Genomic DNA, 27,500 nt, shown 5'->3' with positions numbered 1-27,500 from the left:
ATGAAAGTGGATAGGGTTTTTCGATCTTTCATGATCAATAAAAGTCAACTTAAAGACTCAAGAGTTCGTAACAAATGTTTCATAAACTTTATTCGCTCTGGTGTATCACTCATTAAAGCGAGATCACATCTCGTATCGATGTACAGATTGTACAATTTACAAATACGTATACAATATTTAATTTTTCCGTTTACATTTTTCTTTTTTGTATTTATTGTTTTTGTTTTGTTTTTGCATAAATATGCATTTTTCATAGAAAATCATGTAATTAGCAAATTTTATTTCCTCTTTTGGAATAAATTTTTGGGATGTCCTATAATAATATAAAGGCTTCACAACTTATGGCACTAGGTGCCAAAAATAGTGTGAACAAATAGAAGAAAAAAAAATAAAAATCTCAAGTTAAAAACTGCTGTTTGAACAGCTAAAAAAACATATTAAATAAACATTTAAAAACATCTTACAAAATAATTGGACGGCCGTCTAATGCTCACAACCCGTTTATATTTTTATTTTTTGAAAGTCTCTCTTTTTCTTGGTTTTTGTTTTTAACGAATCTTTGTTGTAGAATTTCCAAAATTTTATTGAATAATTTTGATTTCTTTTAATGCCTAATTTTTTTAAATAAGTTGAAAAATATTTTCTATCTGCATTGATTTTTCTTCTTCATGATAAACGGGTTGATAATAAAAAAGAACTAACAAACTAACGTAAATGCTACTCTTGTACTCGCTAAAACATTAACAAAAAATCCAACTGTCTTTCTTGCCAAAAAAAAATAGAAAATAATAAATGTTAAAGTCCCTTTTAAAGTTTGAAGCTTTTTGAATATTATGCTCTCTTTCGCATTGATTATTTTACAAATATATATGAGTGGCGTGATTAATTTCTTGTTTATTTGTAAAAGTGTTTCCTCTTTCCTTTTTAAATTTACTGAACTAATATTTTTTATAAATTTTCACGTGACATTATTACTATATCTGGCAGATATTTTGAAGAGTTAATAGATCCAGTTTACAGGAACCCATTGGTGTTCGGTTGCTAAGGTATTTAAAGCATCAATAACTTGTCGGAACGTGTTATCAAAGTCTTCGTTCACGATAACTAGGTCAATGTATTTTTCATAAGCTCTTTGTAAGGCAGCTGATTCTTCCAGTGTCGATTTCAAATCATCTTCCTGTTAAAAAAGACATTTCAGTGATCAATTTTTTTTTTTAGAAAATTGCATTTAATTAAAAAATTAGTATTTTTTTAATAAATAAATTAATATTCTTACTTATAAAATAAATTATTTTACGTTTGATAGAAAGGAAATAAATATTTATTGTTAACATTATAAATAAGTACAAATTTTTCTAAAAAAAAATCGAAGAAATGCTAATTGTAAAAAAAATATAATAGCGATTAGAGATATTCTTTATATGCTCACTGAAACATTATAAAAAAAATTTTTTAGTTATCTAATTATTTTTGATCATGTTAGTGATAAAATCGTGCGAAACATACCTCGTATAATGACGCAAGTGATTCCAATGTTCTCGCTCTCCTGGAACTGTACCTGATGGAGCTCTGTCGGTCGAACTAATAAAGCCATAATCAAACACAAACAATAATTAAAAGCATTCAACAGATACTGTATAATACATTTAAAAAAATATTTAAACCTATACTATTTTTCAAAGGGATCGATCTCTAACTATTTTTCAAAACAAAAAAAATCACATCAATTTGAAAAAAAATGAATAAAACAGTCACATGAGATGGAATATTCTATCGATATATATATATACTTTCAACGAACATGCATCTAGGAATATACATATCATAAATAATGACATAATATATCTAGCAACATATTGAGGAGCACTATTGTTTGTTAGGTTTTCCTACAAACGAAATATAAAATATATTTTTTCCAATAAAATAATAACTACAGGTTTTCATTCGATACCTCGTAATCCCATTTTGTTTGAATGTTCAATTTTCAAATTTCATTTTAATCATCATTATGAGATTCTTTTTCTCTCATTATGTGATATTCATTTTCTCAGAGCGATTGAGATGAGTTATTTTCTCAATATTTGTATGTTTATTTTTCTAATATTAAACATAAAAAAAAAAAATTCTCAACATTAGAAAATTAAAAAAAAGTTACCGTCAAATTACGATTGCTGGCTCCTGTTGATCTTCCAAGATCGTATAAACTTTTAAGTTGTTCCATACCCGGAGCAGCAATGAATATAACGTATGGCATAAATTCTGTACTGTTGTGAAGAATTTTTAAAGCAGCTGGACTACAATCCAGAATGCACATTTTTCCTGCTCTAATTAAATCTCTCACTGAATCTAACTTTGTCCCATACAAATGACCACCGTGCTCTCCATGCTCAAGATATCTGTGTTCTCTAATGTCAGTCTCCATCCCCTCTCGATCAGTGAACCAATAGCTTTTGCCACTTTCCTCTAGGACACGAGGTTGCCGAGATGTGTCTATTAATAATTCAATAAATTACTTTTTTGAAATTAATTTTTGTAAAAAGTCTCAATTTTATAAAGTAGAATTTATATTGAATTGAATTTTTATTCAACCGTCGAAATGGAGTTTATTATTATTTAATTAAGAATGAAATAAAAGAAAAAAAAATTAATAAAAATTAAAAAAAAAAATAACTCACAAGGTACAATTGTGCCAAACTTGTCGGGATCACTGTTGATTAGCCTATTTTTCAAGGTTCTTCTTCCAACACCACGAGGTCCGACTAGAGCGAGAGTTTTACGCCTGAATGGCGGCATTCTCGCAACTTCCTCATAGAGAAGCAATTCAGCTCCATCGAATTCCCCATTGGCTTTCGATTCGTACATCTTGCGTTTTTTCTTCTTGGAAATTCTTGTACCACAAATACTAATTTTGTGGACGAAATCTGCTTCCGGCGGTACAAATGCTTTTCGCCTCTCTTCAAGCTCAAGCGAAGGAATCAGTCCCGGAGATCCTAGACCTTCACCTTCGACCCTTCGTGCTTGCCACCAATTTGGATCGGCTTGATCCACTATTTGAAGTATATCACCTTTCTGAAAAGCGAGTCCAATTTCCATACAAGGAAGTAACGTATCTTCCTGTGGATAATAGTCGAACAAGGCCCTCATGTAGCACTGAAATTTTTAATTAAAATAGTTTAATGAACTTCAAATGTACATTAATTGATACAAATTAATTAATTATACAAAATTATTTAATTTCATTTATTAGTTAATTATTTATATTAATTATTTTGAACATAAAAAAAATTTATTGTATTAAACAATTTAATAATAATTGAAATATTTTCTTAGAAAATTTATTAATTATTAATTAATTAATTAATATTATAAATTTAATCATTTAAGTTTTAAACATTTTATTGAAACATAAAGAATATATTTATTTCAAAAATACATGAGAAAAATTTTTTTTTTGCATTTATATAATATGATAAATTAATTTAAAAATGTAGATAAAAATCAGAAAAGTCGTTATGAATTATATTTTTTAAAATATATTTTCTTTTTGCTTCCTCGTGGAGGAAGCTTTGTAGTCCTTTCGTTTGTAAAAATTTTCAAAGTGTCGGAAACAAATTTTTCTCTATATAGAAACATGTTATATGAGATTCTGATCAATTGTCCGGATGTATGTGTGTGTGTGGATCCCTTTTTTGTTTAGAAGATAACTTTAACAGGTTTTAATGGATAAAAATTTAAGGTTACATATACTAAAATCGTATTCCTTACGTCAAGATAAATCGATCGGTATATAAAAAGTATAGTTTTAATTTAAATTTAAAGAATTAATGAAAGTTAAAAAATCAAAAATTCACATTTTGGCAATAAAATTTTATAATTTTTAAAATTGAAGTTTATATATATAAAATAATTGTATTCCTTGCATGAAAACGAATCGATCAGTTTATTATATAAAGTATACATTTGAGGTAAATTTAATAAATTAATGAAAGTTAAAAAATAGAAAATACACATTTTAGCTGAGAAATTTTATATTTATTTAAATTCAAGTTTAAATATAAAATAATTGTGTTCCTTGCATTAAAACGAATCGATATAATTGTAAATAATTATAAATTATATATTATTTTTCATTAATATTTAGAAATTTCGGTTAAAATATGAATTTTTGATTTTTTAACTTCCATTAATTCTTTAAATTTTACTCAAATGTATAGGTACTCTAATGTTTATATTATTATATTATTTTTGTTTGTTTATTTCAATGTTAATGCTTTCTCTACGAGGAAGCAAATTTTTTTGCTGATCGTAAAGAGGAAGCAAAATGTTCATGTAATGAACATCTGAATTTACAACTTGTTTAAAATATATTTGTTTCGCAGAAGAAAAAAACAAGTTTAACACTTACTGTTGATCTTGCGGGTTTATTTCCTTCTGTCGCTATTCCGGGAGCCAATTTAAGTGAGAGATTGTCATTGGCTTCTATTATCGCCTGTTGAAGCTCATCTGGTGTATGAACTCCTTTTCCATTGACTTCCAGAATAACTTCACCTATCCTTAGAAGACCTTGTTTTGCCGCTGTACTTCCACCCAATATCCTAGCGATTATTAAATTTCCAGACTCATCTACTTGAACTGTTAAGCCCTGAAAATTCATATTTTATTTTAATTATAAATTATTAATTTCAAAAATTAATAAGTTCAAATTTATCGATTTTGATGTCGTTTATTATTAATAGAATTTCCAATTTGGTAGATTTTTTATTTAAACAAATATTTATTTAGCAAATAATTAAATCGAATTTTCAAGTCAAAATTTTTAATTCGACAAATCTCTTTGGATATTAAATATAAAAATTTAACTTATTGTTAGTAAAAAAATATAAATATTAAATAAAAATTCTACGATAGAACATTTTCTAAAAAATTTGTATTAAAAAAAACTTTGTAAAATGAATATTTTATTAAATGAAAATTATCTTAAATTTTAGAGAAAAACAATTTTGTACACATCTCTAGGAGATAAATTATTGCACGAATTTTCGAAGATAGATTTTCAACTGCTTTTCAAATTGCTTTTATCGTTACTATAAATTACGTCAAATTCGAGGTTTCAATTTGTAAACTCTGCGTCCGGAAGTCGAATTTAATGACACGGGGCTTTGTAAATGAGATATTTTGAAAATTTAGAAACTTTGTTTTGATATTTACGCGTCATTTTTTTTTTTTTTTTTTTGTAACATAAATAAAGCATCTCAAAATTTACCAATGGTTCATCGGGCTGTCTTCTCAGTCCAACCATTCGGACAGCTTCCGTTCTTTCGTCAGCCGGCATAATTGAAAATCGTGGATTTGGACTTTGCGGTGAATCGCGAAGTTTCGCTATTGCGTCGTGTGTCTCTAAAAGAGCTTTCAGGTGTAAATTTTTCAATAGAGCATTCAATTCCCTCTCGTTTGGCTTATATGAATATAAATATTTGTGGCGAATCTCATCAACAATGTCACAAATATCAGAGCAAATTGGCTCTAGAGGTGCTGGAGGATCTTCCAATCGTTCCTGGACCTAAAAAAATCAACAATAATTAGAAAAAAATTTATTAATCTATTTATTACTAATAATAATAATCTTCGACTGTTTCAATTAATAATTGAGAAACAATTTTATGATAACGTGAAAAAATATTACTTTAATTATACGAATTATTCTTTTTATATAATATAAAATTGTTTGCAATTTTTTTTACAACTTGACAAGTATAGTTTTTCAATTAACATTGTTTTATGTAATCTAAGTTTTGCAGTTTCTTATGAAACGGAGATTTTTCATAGTGACAAAAGAACAAATAAAATAAGATAATTTGATGGACACTAATTGAATAATTAGCCTAGAATGTGAAGGTTAAATAATATTCATTCGGTTTATTTGAAAGGTCGTAGATTTCGTAATTCAGGGAAAACCTCTTAATTACACTTCTTAAAATTCATTTATAGATAATTTCTTTTTGTTTTTCAACCATAAAATAAAAATATAAAAATAGTTATTAATTTTATTTGTAGGTATTTTTTAGAATTTTCTTACGTCACAAATATTTCGAATTTGCATCTTTTTATTAAAAAAATTTGAATTATTATAATTATTTTTCTCTTTTTTCTGCTTAATTATGCACACTGAGAAAAATATATGCTATTGAATCAATAGCATTTCTGCTAAAGGTATAAAATTTATCAAACAAGTTTTTGTTGATATTTCTCTGATGGAAATATTTGTATTTACTGGCCTCATTTATCACAAAATTATTTTATTTTATTTTTTTTTTTAAACACTTGAGGCTCAGATTTCATTGTACAAGAGAATACATTTTTAAAAATATATAAATGCAAGAGAAAGCTGCATTAAAACTTTATAAATAGTTTTCTTGCTATAGTGTGTATAAGAACATACTTAAATTGTCCTATATATATATATATATATATATGTGTGTGTGTATTTCAAAGTGTATTTCTTATCTATAATGCCTCTGAAAGCAATATCATTTTTGAACGGACAAAAGTAACGTTACGTGACATTTTTATGATAATTATTTGTTGTCTTTAACATGATATATACTTTTATTAAAAACAAACGGAAATCCTCGTGGCATGACGCGTGTGGAAATTATAAAAACAATACAAGCAAAACAAATATCAATCAAAATGAATTTTTGATTCAATAAACTTTCAAAAAGTTTATTGCATTTTCAAACGTTAATTATTTAGAATAAAAAGCGAGATGCATAAATAATGCATAAAAATTAATTTGTTAGAATTTTTATTTAATATATAGAATTTTTTTTAGTCCAATTTTTACTTGTTAGAATTTTTATTTAACATAATAGCCATTTAAATGAATTTTAGATAGAATTTAATTGTATATAGAATTTTCAGTTGTTTGAATTATTATTATTTGACAGAATTTCCATATAACCGATTTTTCATATTACAAAATTTTTACTTAATCGACAATTCATTTAACAGAATTTCTATTTGATTGAATGTTATGATTTAACAGAATTTTCATTTGTTCGAATTAACATCCGTCAGAAACTTTTGCGGGCGAGAATTATGGGTTAATTTTAAAATTCGCGCCAAAAAATATTTCTACCGAATGTTTATTCAAAGAAATGAAAGTTAATTTTTTTTTTGTTAATAAAAATAAAACTTTTTTTCTATTTCAACAGATTAAAAAAATTTGTTTAAAAATTACTTTCCGTTTTACAAAATATATTATATTTTTTGCAATTTATAATTTATAAATTTTTTAAAAACTTTTAATAAAATAATAATAATAATTGTATAGGTTAAATATTTAAGATATTTTAAATTTAATGATAGCTTTAAAAATAATAGTTTAAAAGCTCTTTAGAAGTATGTTCATAAAATGTGAGAGTAAAATGCACTATAAAATTAGGAAAGTAACGGTAAATTTATTATTTTTAAGAATTAAATTATATTACATGGAATTCAGGAAGTATTTTTTGAAATATAGTTGAGAATTAAATATGAATCGAAACAAATAGATACATATTCACAGTGCAGCATCTGCGACATTGAATCAGTGCACTTGTCTGACGCTTATTGCCGTTACTACTTATTAGATCACTCATATTGAATGACATGTTCTACTGGGAACGGTTTTTCAAATTTTTTTCTTTCAATTATGTTCATATAAGAAAGCACATCTTGAAATCAAACACTAGGCACTTGAATTTACAATCCACACCTGCCTTTTACACGAGGACATTGTGGCATTCATGTATATAGACCTTCGACTCCTCTCGATTGTGAAACTCGAATGGAGGCCACTTTGTTTTTACAAAACGACAACGTACTATACAATTGAGAACACGCACTAAAATTTTCAATGAATGAATTTTTTTCCGTCAATATTCAAAAATTGTTAAAATTTCATTTGGATTGTTCGTTTTTTTTTTTTTTTTTTTTAAACAAGTTTTGCAAATACTTTCTTATTTTTTTAATAACTTTTTTTATTTAAAAAAAAATATCTCGAAAAATAATTTCGATGTACAACTTTTATTATAAAATAAAATTTATGATTTAAGTATATAATTATGAATATTTATTATAGTTTTTATATAAATATTTTTACTAAAATATACCAAAAAAAAAGGTTAACATGTTTTAAAAAATACATATTCAAATAAAATTAAAAATCAATGTTAATTTAAAAATTAAACAAAGGAAATTAATTTTTGTCAACAAATTCAGAATATTTTGTAATGCACTAATATAACATTTGGCAATTTGCGGATAAACTATTTTCAGTTTGTATAAACAATATTCGTACAATATAAACAATGTCGAGAATCCAATAAAAATTATTTCTATTTAATTTCGATTTTAAAATTTTTAATCAAATAAAATTATGTCACAATAAAATTTTACAAACTTTGCAAAATATTATTTATCAATATTGGATAAATAAATATTTGAATTTTATTTTTAAATGATTTTCTACATACCCTGGATAAAAGATTCCTCTTTTGTTCAATATATACAATATAGTTTTCTAGAAACAAGCGGAAACGACAAGAAATTGTATATAATCAACAAAATTTCGCCCACGTTGCGAATCAAGCTCGCTCTCGACATAAATGAATAAATCAAACTATATATTAAAATCGCGCACATGTAGTCACTATATGGTAAATGACTGAATCACCTTCCTCGCGTATATGAACAATAATCCGCAACGCATGGAATGCGCATGACATTTGTTCTTGTATTTCAAAAAAAAAAAAAAAAAAAAATCAAGACTATTTTGCACTAAACAATTCTTTCACATAATATTAAGGTGGAACCAAACTTTCAAATGGAGAACGCTTTTTTTAAAAAAAAGAATATCCTCACCTGGTGAACGCTTTCTTAAGGCCTTATGAAACGTTATAGGGGTCGCGTCGTTTTCAATGTCCAGACGTTGTTTGGGGGTTGCTTTGAATTATCGATCGTTGTTGGGGCAATGGAACCACAAGGCAACAACAATACAAAAAGGGAAAGCCCCCGTTTGTTCATGGGCTTCTTTGATGGAGGAGCAGCGTCAGAAAACTGCCGCGCCTACGATATTTCCCCTTGGTTGTAGGCAGCCCGATCAACTTACTTGGTCTCTGAAACAGGTGGGGGACCCCGTCACCGCGCGATTCTACTATAGGTTTTGAATGCAACACTCCGTTACATTATAATTCAGGAACGTATCACCATGGGGCACCATGAGATTATAAAATATGACCCAGTATACTATATATATATATATACATATGGCGCGTGGCACTCTCGATCGGCGTTTGGATAAGATATATTGAGTTAGATGCAGGCAGCAGCATCTGAATAGATTTGTGTTGAGACTATTTCTATTATCGCTGGTTATAAGAGAGATATATTAATTTTGTGGAAAAAGGAATTTCTGAAGAAAGGGAAAATTAACTTTGTATTCATGTACTTGCGTGTTATAATGATGGTCCCAATATATTTTTCTTTTTAGAAGAAATCAATTCGGGTGCTAAGAGGGATTAGAAAGTGCAAGTGATGAAGATTTTTATGATTATAATAGGATTTATTATCGTTTCATTCTTTGGATTTTTCATTCAATTTTCGATTTCATTTTTTTTTTTTTGTTCTGTTTAACTTTCTTTTTCTTCTTTTCATTATTATATATTTTACTGTTAAAAATTCGATTGATTTTTCGATTTTTATATAACAAGTTTTTTGTTATAAAGCCTTAGTTTTATTATTATTGTTGCCATTTAGTTAAATTTAATTTTGATAACTTACTATTTTTCCTTGTATAGATAACATAATATTTTTAATTATTTTCTAATTGAATATTTGTTTTTTATTTTTAGTTTGGTTTCTTTATGTCATTTTGGTTGAAATTTCATTCATTCTTGTTGAATATTAATTTACAGTTGATTATTATTTATTGTTACTAATAATTTTTTATTGTTGTGTTAATATTTTTACTTGTTTTTTATTTACATTTTTGATTTTGCCTTTTTTTCATTATTTTGTTTAATATCTTTATGAAATTTTATTAATTTTTATTAAAAATTAATTTACTATTGCGATGACAATTTGTTTACTTTTAATTTTGTTATGCAATATAATGTCCCAGAAGTTCTGAACGTTCCAAGTAAACGAAATCATTTTTTTTTTGTTATAAATTATTTAAAATTACTACTGCAATGAAAAATAAACAAATACAAACTAAATTAAATTAATTTATGTTCTGATAAAAAAACGAATATTTTATAATAAAATTTGAACTTAAAGAAGTCCTTGAAAATTTAATAATTTTTTTCTAATTTATTCAATTTTTAAAACTTTATTTACTATTAACAAAGTTATTTTTAACATTCTCTATATGACAATATTTTAAATATGAAACGATAAGTTTTTGAAAATTATGTATTTTTGGAATCGAATCGAATATTCAGTTTGAATATATATGTAATATTGAATATGTAATATTTGAGAAAAAAAACTGGTTTTCCAAATATATAATAATCCATGATACTATATGCATGACATAATCCAAACTCTCTCATATAAAATAGGTAAAATTTCACTATGTGAATCACAGAATTTATTACTCCCATACTACCTATATACCTTTATTCACTCTAATCTTTTTTGTATTATTGATTTCCCTTTATATGTAGAAAAAAAAATAATTGCGTAACAGAAAAACTTTCGCTTTTCAAATATTATGTCACATGCATGTCTTTTTGATTTTTTCTAAAGCTATATGAAATATTATCTCATAAAAAGATTCTCAACGGAAATATTGGATTATTGCGAGGGGCTGTTCACTGAAAATCCAATTGAACAATATTTGAGAATTCATTAAAGATTTTTAAGGATTGCTAGTCATTTTTGTAATTCCTATTTTGAAATTAAGGGAAATAGTGCTTTCATTTTATTTGAAGTAATTACTTGCAAGAGTAAGATTGCAAGAAAAATAGATTAATTGTATAATTCGCCGCCGAATTCGCTCGTATGTCTCCGTAACCATTCGTGACTCGCAACAATTCTTACTGCATGATTGAGAATTTTACTGGAATCGACGAGATTCGTTTGGATTCGCATAGTATTCGACAAATTCGAACGTCCTTTTCAATAATCGTCGGTAATCTCCAATTAAAATACAATATATTCAGAATCAAGAAATTTACATTTTCTTATGTTAATTGATGAATATTCGGAAGATACCTAGTATATTCTCTACATTACAAATCGGGTATTCGAGAGTGAACAGCCCCTCGGATTATTGAAAAAAAATTTACAAATAAATAATTTTTTTTTTGAGTTTGTGTGTGTGTGTCATCCGAAATCGTCGTCGTAAAAAGAAGAAAATTGCTATGGAAAAATTTGGATAAAATTTAGGTCACAGGAAATATTGTTTGTCCCTAAGGGAAATAAGTGTGTCACCAGTATACTATATGAGGGTAATGGGTACGGTCATTCATAAAACCGTCACTGAAAAATCTCATCGTTTCTCTCGCTCTTTTTCTCTATCCTTCACCAATCCCCACTTCCCATTTAGCGAATGACTTGTTCTAAAGTTTGAAATTACATCGTTGCACATATAACTATACTCACGCATGTACTACTCTCGAGGCGTGTTATGAATTTATCGCATAACTCGTGCCTCACACATAGCACTTTAGGTCCCTTCGCATCTTTACTTATGACCTAACAATTAATTGGGTTCATACGGTCAAAGCCAATTATGGGACAATTCAAGCATTTAGACATGACCTCTTGTCCCCATCGTACTTAACTCATCATTAGGGCTGATAAACTTAGCCTAAATTGAATTTGTCACTCTTGCAAAAATCATAAATTATCTACAATATCTGTGACAATAACAGAAGTGTTAAGACATTTTTTTTATACATATATGTGTCATGACAAATAGATAATTATATATATATATAGCAATGAATAATTTTTCTTCATTTTTATTAAACAATGATTCATAAAATATTTAATATATATTTTTTCCCGTTTTAACATTATATTAAAAATTTTATATATTTTAACAATTATTATTTTTTGTAAAAAAATAATTTTTATTAAATAAAATTTTTGTTTAAATTAACAAAATCAATTTTTTCTAATAATATCAACGTAGATAAAATTTTAATTTACAAAAAAATTATTTTAAACTGAACTTGACTTTAGATTTAAAGTTGTTTTTAAATGAATTAAAGATAAATTTTCATTGAGTAATTTTACCGAAAAAAAAACTATAATAGTTCCAATTCACTTGTTGTAAGACGGAAAATAGTAGGTCATTATATAGTTACAGTTATTTTTTATTTTAACTGTAACGGTTGAAAAGTATCTGACATTATAAAAATGAATAAAACATCACATTTGAGAAGAGTCTTTAAAGGGAACTTTATCTTTTGATAATAAACCTGCTGAGTAATAAATCTATTTAGTTTACTTTCTTTAGTAACTGTGAATTATGTTTCCTATTGTTGTATCTATATTTTGTTTTAATAAAAATTGAGAGGTGCGAAATTATAAAAATATAACTATTTTAACAAGAATTTATACTACTGTTATAAAATAACAATTAATTAATATCCTATTAACTTTATAGTAATTTCAAAAAATGAATCAGATATTCTTCTGTCGATTTAACTTTTACGCATTTCTCGCAATTTTTACTTCAGAAATAGTAAAATTTACTATTTCCGGAATAATTTTTACTATTTCTGAAGTAAAAATTGCGAGAAATGCGCAGAAACTGCAGACAGTTCTGGTTTTACTTTTAAAGTAGTAAAAATTACACAGGAAAAACAAAGTGTTATTTTAACACCAGAATTGGTGTTAAAATAACACGCAACAAATTTTACCCTAAATCTGGGTTAAATTTTACGGGTTTTAGCATTGGAGAAAATTACCCGCAACAAAAATAACACCAGCTTTTTTCTGTGTACTTTATTCGTTTTTCCATTTTTTCCTGTGTAGTACTCGCTAGTCATTAAGAAATATGTTTCAGTGTAAAATAATTATTCTTATGAATACACTAAAACTTTAGTTATTAAGGTACATACATTTGTGTCTCAATAACTAAAGTTCTAGTATAATTAAAAACTTTTCTTCTACTTATAAGTACTAGATACGTTAAAAATTTAGTTATTGAGACACTTGACATGACTCAGAAATGCGTCAATAACTGAGATTTCAATGTAAATTCTCTCTAAATCTGAATAAGTGAAATTTCACTTAAAATGTGTCAAAAGTCTTCCACGTAGAAAAATAAGTGTATATGCACTTAAAAATAAGTGAAACTTCACTTATTTTTGAGTGAAAACCACTTATTTAAAAGTGCATATACACTTATTTTTCTACGTGGAAGACTTTTGACACATTTTAAGTGAAATTTCACTTATTCAGATTTAGAGAGTTGTTTTTACAAATACACTAGAACTCCAATTATTGAGACACCTGGTCCATCTTATGTGTCTTAATAACAGAGGTAAATTAAGGTAAATTAAGTTTGATTATACATGTACGACTGAATACACTGAAACTTTAGTTATTAATCATTTATATATCTCGAGTATATTTCAATAAATAAGGTCTCAATGTAAATTATTTCTGTAATATTTAATAATTTTTTTTTTTATATAAAATTCTAATTATTTACACATAATGAACACCAAGTTAATATACACAAATCGGCTTGGTGTTTTAATGGTAATTAGTTTTAGTGCATTATAAAAAATTATTTACACTAAAACCTGTGTCAATGAGACACTTATGAGTTATCTTATGTATCTCAATAACTAAGGTTCCAGTGTTAATATTACTTTCTCATATAGAACAAGTTTTATTTATATAAATAAATACACTTGAACCTGAGTTATTGAGATAGATGAGACAAAACACATGACTGAGGTTTTAATTTAATTTTTTTTATAACTTGCACTTATTACTAAGATGTTGAGCCGTGTTAATATTTTAATTTATCAACTTTTAATAATATATATAATTATATACATCTATAATAGGTATTTACATTTTTATACATAAACGACAGTTTAACGGTTGATTTTCTTGAAATAAATCTTTGACAAAAGTACATTTAAAAAGTAACTTATCTAATTCCAGTCAACACCCCGTCGCGAGGGTTCTTTGTATAAGATTAGATTATTAAAAAATCAAAGGTTCCGGAAACAATATCAAATTATGAATAGATTTTTCGTCGCCCTTAAAACTTGTCAAACGAGCCTTGTATACCTGCCATCGTGTTTTACTTGTAGACCAAACGGAATGTGGGCTTGGTGGGTAAAAGGAAACGCGTGTTGTGATATGAACATATGTTTATACCGGGTGACTTATTATCTTCCGATCTGGAATTTTTTAATCCTTTCTAAAGAAAAAAATAAGATTCACGTTTTCATGAAATTACATCCATTGTTTTTGACTTTGAGTGTACTTTTGGTACATTCTGTAATTTATATATTGAGTCTTCAAAAAGAATTTAATAATTTTGTTAATAATATGAAAAATGAAATATTTGCAATTTTTTAATAATAGTATTAACAGTATTAGTCTGGAAATTAATAATTGAATTTCTTTTTAATTAAAACTAATTTTAATATTTAATTTAGTAAATTAAAATCGCATTTTTCAAATTTTTGCAAAAAAAAGAGTGAAATAGTTTTTGAAACGAATTCAATTCGTGTGAATTTTTTTCATTCATTTTGAATTTCTTTAATGATAAGATTTGTAAGTCAATAATTTTGTTTTTTCATTCACCTTGACTAATTGAATTAGACAGGCATTTCAATAAATCTCGATAGCTTGTATTTTAACCTGTTTTAACAGCATTTTTTTCCCCCTAATCTGCTTTCACTTAAAATGAAATTAAGAAATTAGTTTTGAATTGTGTTATGCTCTATCTATTGTATCTTTAATTGTATAACTATATTTATATTCTATCAACATATATGTTTTGAAAATATTCTTGAATTTTTTTTTTCGAAAATATGATAATTGCTTGTGCTATATATATAGTACGTTATTTTTTTCTCTGTTAGAATCTATTCTTAAATTTTGTGAGTTTTAAAATTCAGTTATATTCTTTTCGCGCAGTTAAACTTTTAAATTCATAAATTGTACCGATTCAAATTCCTCACGAGGCTCGGGCATTATATATATATATTTTTTTTAATGATGCGAAATTCCAGTCTTTAAAAAACTTATAATGTCTCAAAAAAAACTATATATAGTATAATAAATTCTTGGTGTACTTAAAAATAAAATTTTACGCCGGAAACCTCTTTCAAAGCACTTAAGAAGATGCTCGACGTCGCGACGGAACGTCAAGGACTGACGTCTATCAGCAACGTCGATACTCTTTCTAATTCGCTCATGTTTTCGAATATTACGAAAATAGTTCGCGCAAGGTGTTATACTTCAAGTATCCATTATTCGTTTAAAAAAATGTTTTTCACATTGGCTGATGCAAAAAAAAAAAAAATTTGTTTCATTATAAAAGTAGTGTTCTCGTAAATTACATTAATTTTATTATAAATGATATAAACTCATTAACGAATAAAGTAAACCCATTTATATTAGTAAATAATGTTATTTATTTAGTATTGTTTATAGATTATTATTTATTATTTTCGTTTTATAATTGTCATTGACCCTTGGAAATAAAATTATTATTTTTAGAAAAAAATTTACATTTTTTATAGTTTAACTTCTGAGGTTTAAATTTTTTGATTTTTGAAAATGTTTTAAATTCAAAAAACTTCAGTGTGACATTAATTTAGACTTTTCTTAATTATTAGATATTGATAAAAATAACTTGAATAGAGTCTGAAATGTTGTGGGTGTGAGAGTGATAAATGTTTTTTGTTCAATAGCGTGAGAAAGAAAAAGATCGATCTAATCAAACATTTTTGTAGTTAATTAATGCAATATAAACGTATCTAAAAGTATGTATGTATATATGTTGATAGTTATTTAATTAGAAATGTATATTTAATTTTTATTTGAGTCAATTAAATATGGTATTTCTTACAAATACAGAAATTCAAGTAAATATTTATTTGATAAAATAGATAATACTCAAGTAACCGATTATTTAAATCAAATACATTTTTTTCAGTGTATAAATTAAAATTGTAATTTATTTATTTATTTATTATAGGGTCAGTTGGGGTAAATGGGGACAAGAGGTTTTGGAGCTTAATTTACAGTTTTAAAATAAGGTTCAACGTAAATATTTTAACCTCAGATCACCTGCAAGAGGTTTTGAGTATTGCCATAAACTTTTATCTTGACAATTGGCAGCAAGATAAAAAAAGTTATCGCTTAATGCATAAAAACTTGAAAATCAAAGTCAAACAGTTTCAGTATTTTTTCTCGCATTTGAAAAAAAACAGACTTAAAAATCATACCAAATTTTTTTCTTATTCCTTATGATTCCTTGAACAGAAATTCACTTGAATTCTTGATTTTTGTCAATTTGGTTAATAATGACAAGCTGTCCCCATTTACCCTGAGTTTTCAAATTTTTGGGGTAAATGGGGACAGCTTGTCATTATTAAACAAATTGACAAAAATCAAGAATTCAAGTGAATTTCTGTTAAAGGAGTCATAAGGAATAATAAAAAAATTTAGTATGATTTTTAAGTCTGTTTTTTTTCAAATGTGAGAAAAATAACTGAAATAAAAAAAAAATAAAAAAATTTCAATTAATTCAACTATTATATATCTACTACAATTTTTTTTCAAGTTTTTTCATCCCTTAATACAGTAATATACTTAAGGAAACTTTTTTCTTAAAACTTTCTTAGAAACAATGCTGTCCCCATTTACCCCGAATTTTATGAAATTTTCTCAATTTTGGGGTAAATGAGGACAGTCAGTTTCATGCGTTTAAAGCTTGTCTAAATTTTTATTTGCTACATAAAATTAATCCTGGGAACGTAAATAACAACTTAAAAAATATAAACCCGCAAATATTACCCTTTAAAGGAAGAAACTTACGTAATTTGTGAAAAATAGCGATTTTGTTCCCATTTACCCCAACTGACCAAAATCGTAATTATTTTAATTAATTTATTTTTAAATGTTCAAATCCTACATGTGTACGTTTTTTTAATTATTAAAAAAGTTTTTGTCCAATTATTCGTTAAAAGTTATTAAAATTCAAAAATAATAATAGTTAAAATAATAGTTATATAACATTTAAAAGTTAAAATTTTTCAATGTTCTAGTAAGAAAATAAAGAAAACTATATCAATAAATTCCAGATTTATCTTCTTTTTTAATTTTTTAAAAATATAAAGTAGATGATTTTTTTTATGTAATCAGTTATGTAAAAAACAAACATCCCACTCTAAATTGAATTAAATTATAACAATTTGTAAAATAACTATTCAATTTTATATAAAATTTTTGTGATTTCATTGCAATATATATATATATATATATATATATGGAAGGTTGGCAACTATCCCTCAATAGAAGCAAGTTTCACACCAAAAATTTAAATTGTTAAATTTAAAAATTTTTATTCTAAGAAATATGAAATTTTCTCAAAACTTACCCTAACTAATGATTCAACCACTGGATCATCTAGAAGGCCTTTAAGAAATAGGAGATTTGTTTCATCTGCAACTTTTCCAAGTTCTTCAATATTGTCCCGAACGTGCATGAAGGCAGCTGGAACAAGCACAGAACACTTCTTCATGACTGGTCTGAAATTCGTATTTTAGGGGTGGTATCAGGGCTGTACGGAATAGGGATGAAATGATGAAATCCTCGCCGGGCGTGGCCTATCGTATATATACTTGGAAATCAATAATCTTTCTCAGCTACAGGTGGCAAAGCACTCAAGTTCAAAGGCTTTTTATAACACGGAAATAATTTTCCGCCTAACACACACTCTCTTATTTTAAAAGCCAATTTTCAATTTTCACAATATTGTTTCCGTGTTTCAATCTTTTAAATATTTTGTATATTCGATAATAAGTCTTTTAAATTAAAATTGAATATTACAATTTATAAATTTAATTTAAAAAAAAGTTCATTAGAAAATAATTTTTCATTTAACATAATTTTTATTTAATCGAATTTTCTTTTACACAATTTTTATTTATATCCGAACAAATATTCGACATAAACATTTTAGCGCGAAATTCAAAATTATAACATAACAATTTTTTTTATACTTTCTAATTGGGGTTAAATTATATGAGACAAACGTTTTGAACGTTCAAATGAACGAAATTTTTTTTTACAATTTCTTTAAGTACTAATTTTATTACAAAATATTTGTTTAAATTATCTAAAAAGAAGTTATTAATTTAATAATAGTTTAATTTATTGTTTTATTTTACATTGTCATTATAATTTTTTAAAAATTAATAGATTGAAAAAAATATTTCGTTCATTTGAACGTTCAGAACTTTTGGCTCATTAAATTATTGTAATTCATACTGAAATGCTTTTATATGCCAAATGTTTGTGAGAATTTGGTGATTTAAATTTTTTTTTAGTAAAATAAAAAATTGTGCTAATTGAAAATACTTTTATAAATATAAAAATTAATTTGTTCATTGTGTTCGATATATGCCATAAATTATTTTCATTTGTTTTAAAAATGTTTTCTAGACTATACATTATTGTTAAAACTTCACTATATAATTGACTTTTAAAGAACTAGTTTAAGTCGTAAACTATATCGTGAATTTTTTATTTCGAATATAAGTCTCGATGATTGAAGAAGACTTTATAGAAATATATATATATATATATATATATATAATTTATTTCACTTTCGAATCGAATAACATTGTAGACTAAACAAAAGTCAAAAATTTCAAATTATATCACTGCATGTTCTAAGTTTGTCACCTAATTTCAAATTTTAACATTTCAAATGAAAACATCAAACTTTTTAAGTGTTAATTTTTCAATGTTGTCTAATGTTACAGAAAAATTAATTTCGAAAATGAAATTTTTTTATTGAATAAATAAAATTAATATTAAGTTATTAAATTAATTTTTTTGTTTTTGAAAAAAAATATTATATTATTTTAATTAATTATTAATTATTACTTTATTTTGTTTTCTCGAAAATTCACGTTTAAAAAGAAGTTTGGAATATTGTTTAAAAGTTGAAAAATGAGTGATCAATTTGGGAATTTGTCATTTTTAAAAATAAAAATATTATAGGGACTTTTATTCAAATCTTTATTTAAAGTATTACATTTACTGAATAATTTTTTTTTTTTAAATTAAAAGTATAAATTTACAAATTTCTATTTTTTAACAAGTATAGGTATATAAGACATTGATAATAAGTGATTTAAAAAAAATCAAAATTTTTCATGATGTATGAATTAATTTTGGTAAAATTGGAATTTTTAACGTTTACGACAGTAACCTGAAACCCATCTAGGTTCTTTATAACAAAATCCGGTACAACAAGTGCCCCAAGTTCCATCAGGTTGACAACCCCCATTAATGCACTCTGACATAGCACAAGAAACTAGCACCATGAAGATTGTTGCGACCAATATACATAATGCTCTATATGTTGCCATTTTTTTTATTTTCCTTTATAAAATAAGTATACAATTAATTATTATTAATAAGAAACGAAATAATAATGGAAAACGTATATAATGTGGTCATCCGCATAATAATAACAATCTTTATTTTATACAATAAGGATTATTTTTGCATGAAAGTTAATGCGAATATCGCTCTTATGAAAGAAACTATAAAGTGGTCACTTTTCATGTGGACGGACACATATGTTGAAAAAGATTATGAGAAAAAAGAAAATATAATAAAAAATATGTCAAACAAAATTCATAAACGAAAATTATGTTTAACCCAATTTCATTAAATTAAATAAATTTTTTATTAAACCAAACTTCTATTCACAGTTAGAGGAAAATTCCTCTTCTAATATTGTCTCAATATTTTCTCTCAAAATAAGAATATTGTATTCCAATGTAGAATAATACTTTATTCTTTTTTCTAATATGGAAGAATGATAATAGGATTACTTTAATATTTTCCTCTTCAGTTAAAATTTTCCGCTTATAATTCAGACGATTTGATTTGAAGAAAGGGAAAAGGAAATAAATGTTGATAATCGTTCAATCTTTTTTCCTGTTTGACAGTTGCGCTATTGTTTTTTCTGTTTTGCTTCCTCTGGAGGAAGCTATGTAGTCCTTCAAATTATGAAATTATTAGAAATGCACCAAACAAATTATTTTCTATTTATAAATGTCATATATAAGTCCCTGATCAATTGTCCGGATGTATGTATGTGTGTGTGTATGTGTGTGTGTGTGTATATGTGTGTGTGTGTGGATCCATTTTTTTGTGAACACGATAACTTTAATACGTTTTAACGGATTTGGCTAAAATTTGGTACGTATATTTGTCACATCAATATCTCAAAATGGACACAACAATTTTAGAAAGTACCCCCTAAAAAAAAATTTTTTTTTACTTTTTTTCAAAAAATCGATTTTAATAAAAAAATTGTTTCAAAGCTAAAATAAAACGGTTGAAAGAGTGGAAAAGGTGGAAAAAGATATATTTTTTGAAATCATTTATCATATTTTAAAAATAATATGTATATAAATTATTAATTTATTGCTTCCTCCAAGAGGAAGCAAATCTTTTGCTTTGCGCAATGAGAAAGCAAAATGTTCATGAAATGAACATAAACTTCTTTTATAAAAAGGGACCCCCATCTTGTTTTTTCTGTACCTGAATTTTATTTATTATTATTAAAATTGTGCATCGGGTTTTGTTTTTGGATCAAAACTATTTTATAAATTTTTTTTTTTACTATTCTATTATATAGAACTTTTATAGTATACGTACAAACACAACTTTTGGCATGATCAATAATTAATTATAATTGTGCTCCATCGTGCAGTGATTACAGATGTATAAAAAGTCTTATCTCACTAAAGAACAATATTTAACCCCTTCGCAGTCAAAAAATTCGGTACGCTTTTGATTAATTTTAAAACTAACCAATTTTAAAATTGCAAAAATTTAAAAAAAATGAACTTGAAAACGTTTATTTTTATCGAATTGAAATAAAATTTAATTCAAAAAATTGATTATTTTAATCTTTTATGGTATTAATTTAATCTGCAATTCTTTTTAATCCTTGATGGTTTACTGTGATATATTAGTTCGGTGGGTATAGATATTTTATAATAATTTATATAGAATTTAAAATTTTGGTTAAGCAGAAATTTTAATTGAATAAAAAATCGATTAAATGAATAAATTCTTTTTTAATTATAAATTTTGCCTACTTAAAATTCGGTTAAATATGTATATATAAATTTGATTAAATAAAACTTTAGTTGAAACTTAAAAAGAAAATTTGTTAAAAATACAAATTAATCAAAATAAAAATTCCATATTCAAAATTATAAATCTAACATTGAAAATTTTCTTAAGTATAGTAATTCGATATTATGAGTTTCAAAATACTATATGAATATTAATTTTGTTTTATAGAGATATATTTGTTGAAAAATTATATAATGTAACAGTAACTACCTTCAATTTAAATAATGATCGTTGATAAACTTTCAAAATGTTTAATTGAATTTAAAAATTTTAATGGTTTTTATACCTAAAGATAAAAAATATAGTCAACAATAAGAGTTAAATAAATGTCATAATTTCCTTATTTTTGTTATTGTCAGGCCTCGGATCGACTTTAAGACGCAAAATAAGTCTTTTTACAAATTAGTCGTATTACATATTATAAACAAAGGTCGCAAAAAGTCGATATTTTAATTCTGAACTAATTTAACTATATATTAAATAAATAGGTATTTATTATTATTATTACTAAATGTTCCTTATCAATTATTATACTAAATAATAAATTTAAAAAAATTTTTTAGATTTTATTTTTCTCCATTGTGTATCTATAACAAAGTTTTACAATAATTAAAAATTTTTTAAACTTTTTTTAAGTTTGATTTCTTGAAATTATTCTAATTCAAATTTTCCAAACTATTCCAACTTTTTCAAATCTTGAATAAATAAATTTTTTATGTAACATTTGAGTGTCAAATTATTTAACCTATTTGACCGGAAATGGGACAATTCGTTTGGAGAAATGTTTTATATATATATGTATGTTAGAAATATTGGAACACTTTCATTTTAAAACAAAACCAAGGTCTATGAAGTAGGCGATACCTCTAATTAGGTGTAAATGCCCATTAACTTTGATTAACATCATGGTTCGACAACAAAGCACAAAGGTGATGAGTCGCACCCTTTCTGCTTTTTACTAATGACCTTATTTTCTTAACTTTGCATTTTATTATATTCATTTAAATTTTTTTTTAAATTTCGTAATTGTTTAAAACAATTTAATATTTATATATTACAATTATTTATTATTATATTTATATTATTATTTATTAACATAAATTTACAATTATTATTATTATTATTATATATTTTTTTTATTCAAAAAGGTTTAATAATATAAAAAAAAATATAATTATTACTATAATTAATTTGTTTCGTTTTTAATTTCGTTCAGACATTTAAAAATTTTAATTTGTTTTTACTTGAGTTGATTTTTAATAAATAAATATAAGAAAATAAATTGAAAAATATTTTAAATGTTAGTACTGTATAATACGCATTTGCATGACTTCAGATATTGCTTTTTTTAAATCACTGCATCAGTTTAATTTTATTTGAACAGTTATTATCCCTTTATGGATGAAAAGTTTTCATTGCCTTGCGTGCATATAAGAATTCGCAGAAAATTTACACATAATTGACTTTTAGTCGCATTTTTATGAGTTTCACATGTTTATGTATATATTAAAAACGTGTACATTCTGTACATTTATGTTTATTTTTCTCAATATATGATTATAATTATTTTTATTAAATATCATTTATAAGAAAAAAATTATTAATAATTTAAAATTATTATATACATTTTTCACTCTCAAAATATTCAATAAACTTTTCTTATTATAATTTACAATAGAAAAAAAAATCCATCAAGATTTATGAATCTTTCAATTTCTGCAGACTTTATGAAACTATATTATCCTAAAAGATTACGTGAAAAATTTTGCGAACATTACGCTGATTTATAAATAAGCCCTTTTCTGCAACGAAAAATAAAATATTCCGAAATTAAAAATATATAGGTAGGTACTTGGCGTATATTTTAGATTATTTCTTTATTTTATTTATTTATTTTCTTCACCTGAAAAAATTCCCCGGGAATTCTTATTGAAAATTTCAATTGGAAATTCCGGTTAAAATCTAACGCCACAAGTATTTCTATTCTGAATAATTTCAGAATACTTTTTTTTTCAGTGATACATTTTTTATTTCTTTTCATTCATAATTTTGAAAATGCAGCTTATTTAAAAAATAACAAACACATGCGTGTTTAGTGTACAAAGTATTTAACAGTTTACACGCCGTAAATATCTCGCGATTATATTGAGGAGAAATAAAAATAAACTGAAGAATTAAAAAGAATTATATTACCGAATTTAAACCGCCAATTTTTTTCGTTTTACGTTTCTATTTAATTATACGTTTTTTTTTTAAATTAATTATCGATTTATATATATTATAATACATAGCAATTTATCATCAGTATAATATTACATCCAGAGAAAAAATATATTCGTCTCAGAGAGCTAAATAAATATTTATTTGTTTCAAATAAATTTTATTTGGTTCTAATAAAATTAATTTGCTTCTAATAAATATAGATTAATAGATTTATTTCTTCATTGTATAATTTCTAAGTTTTACAATATAATTTTGCTTCCCCTTATTTATAACAATTTAATTGTTTATAATTCCAAAAAAAAAATCTATTTTTATTCTATTAACTAAATTATATTCGGTGCAAATGAAAAATTTCCCTGAGTGTAAGTTGTTAATAATCAATAGAAATTTTTGTTCAAACAATAAAAGAATTTTTTTTGCGCAGGTATTAGTTATTTTTTATAGAAATTTCTTTTTAAGTAATTCATTTTTTTTTTCAAATTTACCATTCTCAAAGTGATGAACTTTGGCTCCATTCACAGCATCCATACTCGCCAATAATCGTCGATCATCCATTTTTTCCTTTCGACCGAAGAAAACCATTTTTGCTGTTTTAACTGCTAACACTTAATATTATATGACACAAGAAACAAGCTTTGATGCGCGGCTATTAAAATAGTACAATAATCGTATTTTTTTTTCTTATATTTAAATAATGCACATTTTTTTCACACTTTTACACATTTTGATTAACGGTCAATCCACACGAATGGAATCATTGCAGAGAAAAAGGTAATTAAAAAAGAAAACAAAAATAATGAGAGAGAAGTTTTTTAAAAAAATGCCACTATTCTAAAGCCTTCCACGCTGTTTGTAAGTCGATATGCGAAGACTTTCGTACAACGAATGAAAGTGTGTTTCTTGTTCACTACCAGTTGTGGGGCCTTAAGGATTTAAGGCCCCTGTCTACATTATATATATAGGGAATGAAAGCGACACCATCCGTGAGCTCACTCAGTATAACTGCCTTTTGCTAACGGAAAACTAGGTGAGGTGAAACTGTAAACTTCCCTGCATTTACATCCTTTTCTTTAAGAGCATTTGAACCTTCGTGACGTCACAAATCATGGCGCATGACACGCAAACTTCTCAGGTATGTGAAAAGCACAATTTTGAATATTTTTTAAAAAAACCTTTTGGAAAATGTTCAGAATAACATAGACTCTGTCTGTTATGTGCGGAAAATTCAAAATTTTGCGTTTAAAACGTTTTTTAAACAATGTTTAAGTTGGTTGTCACAAGTAAGGAAAAATACATGAATTGCTTATATGTAGGCCATTTTTGGAACTTAAACATTGTTTAAAAAACGTTTTAAACGCAAAATTTTGAATTTTTCGTACATAACAGACAGAGTCTGTGTTATTCTGAATATTTTCCAAAAGGTTTTTTTTAAAAAATATTCAAAATTGTGCTTTTCACATACCTGAGAAGTTTGCGTGTCATGCGCCATGATTTGTGACGTCACGAAGGTTCAAATGCTCTTAAGGAAATAAAGCATTATATTACATCCATTTTTTTATTCCATAGACTATTAAAACCCTTTTTTATTTTTTGAATTTTTTCTCTCTCTTTTTATATATGATAATATTTATTTATAATTTTTGTTATTACACTGAAAAAAAGTTTTATTTGATTCAAATAATTGGTTACTTCTACTTAATTATTATTAAATAAATATTTTTTTGTATAAAATAATTATTTTCTAAGTCAATTAAATGGTATTTGTTTCAAATACAGAAATTATTGGTTCACATACAATTTATTTTATTCAAATAATAATTATTTTATACAAAAAAATGTTTATAAGATATAATAGTCAAATCGATTATTTGAATCAAATAAATTTTTTTCATCTTTAATTTTTCATAATTAGAAAATGAGTAAAAAGAATTTTGTTTGTAATACTGTTAAGGATTTTTAAAATAATTAATTCAATTAATTACTATAATATAGAAGATATTTTGTAAAATTCAAATAAAAATGTTTCAAAAGTGCTTAAAATAACCTTGAAAAAAATTTATTTTATTTTTTAATTTTGCGTATTATTTATAATTAATTCGACTCAAATTTAATAACATTGATAATTACAATAAAAAATTATCTTATAATAGTTTTTAACAATCTTTTCTGTCATTTCCTAAAGGTCTTTTGTTTATTTGAGTCAGTTATATCTGCTTTTTGTATCACTTTGCGAAATTAGGAATACCTCCAATTTTTTTGAATTATTACTCTTTAAACAGTAATTCTGTAAGTTTTATGAACAAAAAAGTCCAAAAAGTGATTATTCGTTATTAAAGATAACTTTAAATAGTGAGTAATAAAAATAACCTTCTTGACTCTCGTTGAGAACTACGTTATTATACAAATAATTATTTCCATTATTACATTGTATAACACAGATTATTAAAACTTATTCTTCTTTTAAATTATTCAAAATATCAATAAACGTAAAATACACTTGAAGAAATTTTTTATTTTAACTAAATATATTTATTATTATATTATTATTGTTATATTATTATTATTTTTTAATGGCGTTTTATTTAATAATAAAATTTAATTTTATTGAAAATTTAAATTATAGTAGATAGTATAATATATTCTAATTATTAATCCTCCAAGTTGGGCAAAAAAAATGTACCTAAAGTTCTGAACGTTCAAATAAATGAAAAAAATTTTACTACTCTTTTAACTTCAAATTTTATTATAAAATATTACTTTCTGTAATACAAAAATAAATTAACAATTTTTTAAATGTTTAATCTATTTTCTTATATTTCATTGGTGTAGTAATTCGTTTTTTTTAAATTATAGACCAAAAAAATGATTTTTTTAGTCTGAAATTTAGAATTTCATGAAAAAATGAAAACTTCACTTTAAAAAACTCAAAAAATTAAAATATTACATTAAATTTAAAAAATTTAAATTACTTGTATTCAAATTGATTTTTTGTAAATATAACAATTTTTTCTACAATTTATTTAATTATTGAACTAAATGAAGAAAGCCTTTTAAATTTGCATTATCCAACAGACCTCATTTCCTAAATAAATCACTTTTGCACACTTCACTTTTGTTGTAGAATTCACCGCAAAATGTGAATAATCCCTCATTGTTTTAGTTTAAATTATTATTTTTTTTGTCTATTAAATTTTCACAATTCCACGAATACAGTGGTAAGATTATTTAAAAAAAAAAAATGAAAAATCCGCGAATACACGTGTTAAAGCACTATTCAATGAATGAGAAGTGCGGTTGAAAACTATTTGAGATCTTTGATTTTTTGGGGTCAGAAAAGACCAGATCTCGAAACAAGCCAGAAACCAACTGATTACACGAAAACGTCAAGAAGGAGGAAACGAAGAAGCTGAATATAAAAGAGGAGATTGAGGAGAAAATTGCAGCATCTCGACGTCGCGACGCGACGCCAGATGCCTCACGTAAATGCTGTGAATACGAACATCTGGACCAATAAATGTATTAGAAATTGAAAAAAAAAATTGATAAAAATTAAATTGATACTTTGCTCTGATAATAGGTATATACATAATATACTCACCGGCGTTGGTATTAATATGACTTGATCCTGTTTTTCTCTGCATCAATGATGATAATGCCTTACAGCCCCAAATTTCTCTCTTCATTTTTTCTTTGCAAAATTTTCTTTTCGTCAATTTTCAAAGAATTGCGAAAATTTGCAAATTGATTTTATTTACGTTATAATATTATTTATTTAAGTTTGTAATTTATTAATATTTTTATATTTAACATTTATTGATATCTATCATATTTATTTTGTTAATCATTATAAA

General features: G+C 25.0%; 1 protein-coding gene across 6 annotated transcripts; it reads right to left on the bottom strand.

The window, feature by feature from the left end:
* Window positions 1-64: 64 nt before the first annotated feature.
* LOC127286924 (MAGUK p55 subfamily member 2) lies at window positions 65-27,471 on the bottom strand. 6 transcript variants are annotated; one of them, XM_051313576.1, is made up of 8 exons: window positions 27,248-27,471; window positions 17,636-17,751; window positions 5,264-5,560; window positions 4,406-4,642; window positions 2,676-3,150; window positions 2,156-2,490; window positions 1,507-1,581; window positions 65-1,177 (listed from the first exon to the last, which is right to left on the bottom strand). In XM_051313576.1, the coding sequence occupies exons 1-8, from the start codon at window positions 27,330-27,332 to the stop codon at window positions 1,001-1,003; spliced, it is 1,797 nt and encodes a 598-aa protein (XP_051169533.1). In that variant the 5' UTR covers window positions 27,333-27,471; the 3' UTR covers window positions 65-1,000. The 6 variants fall into 6 exon arrangements, with proteins under 6 accessions (XP_051169533.1, XP_051169532.1, XP_051169534.1 ...); XM_051313575.1 differs by lacking the exon at window positions 27,248-27,471 and adding an exon at window positions 24,135-24,565; XM_051313577.1 differs by lacking the exons at window positions 1,507-1,581; window positions 27,248-27,471 and adding an exon at window positions 24,135-24,569.
* Window positions 27,472-27,500: the final 29 nt, after the last annotated feature.

The sequence above is a fragment of the Leptopilina boulardi genome, unplaced genomic scaffold (assembly GCF_019393585.1).
Source record: "Leptopilina boulardi isolate dan_hultmark-lab unplaced genomic scaffold, ZJU_Lbou_2.1 LbouV2_366, whole genome shotgun sequence".
Taxonomy (NCBI): Eukaryota; Metazoa; Arthropoda; class Insecta; order Hymenoptera; family Figitidae; genus Leptopilina; species Leptopilina boulardi.
The sequence above is the reverse complement of the archived record's forward strand: the minus strand, read 5'-3'. Positions and strand labels throughout refer to the sequence as shown.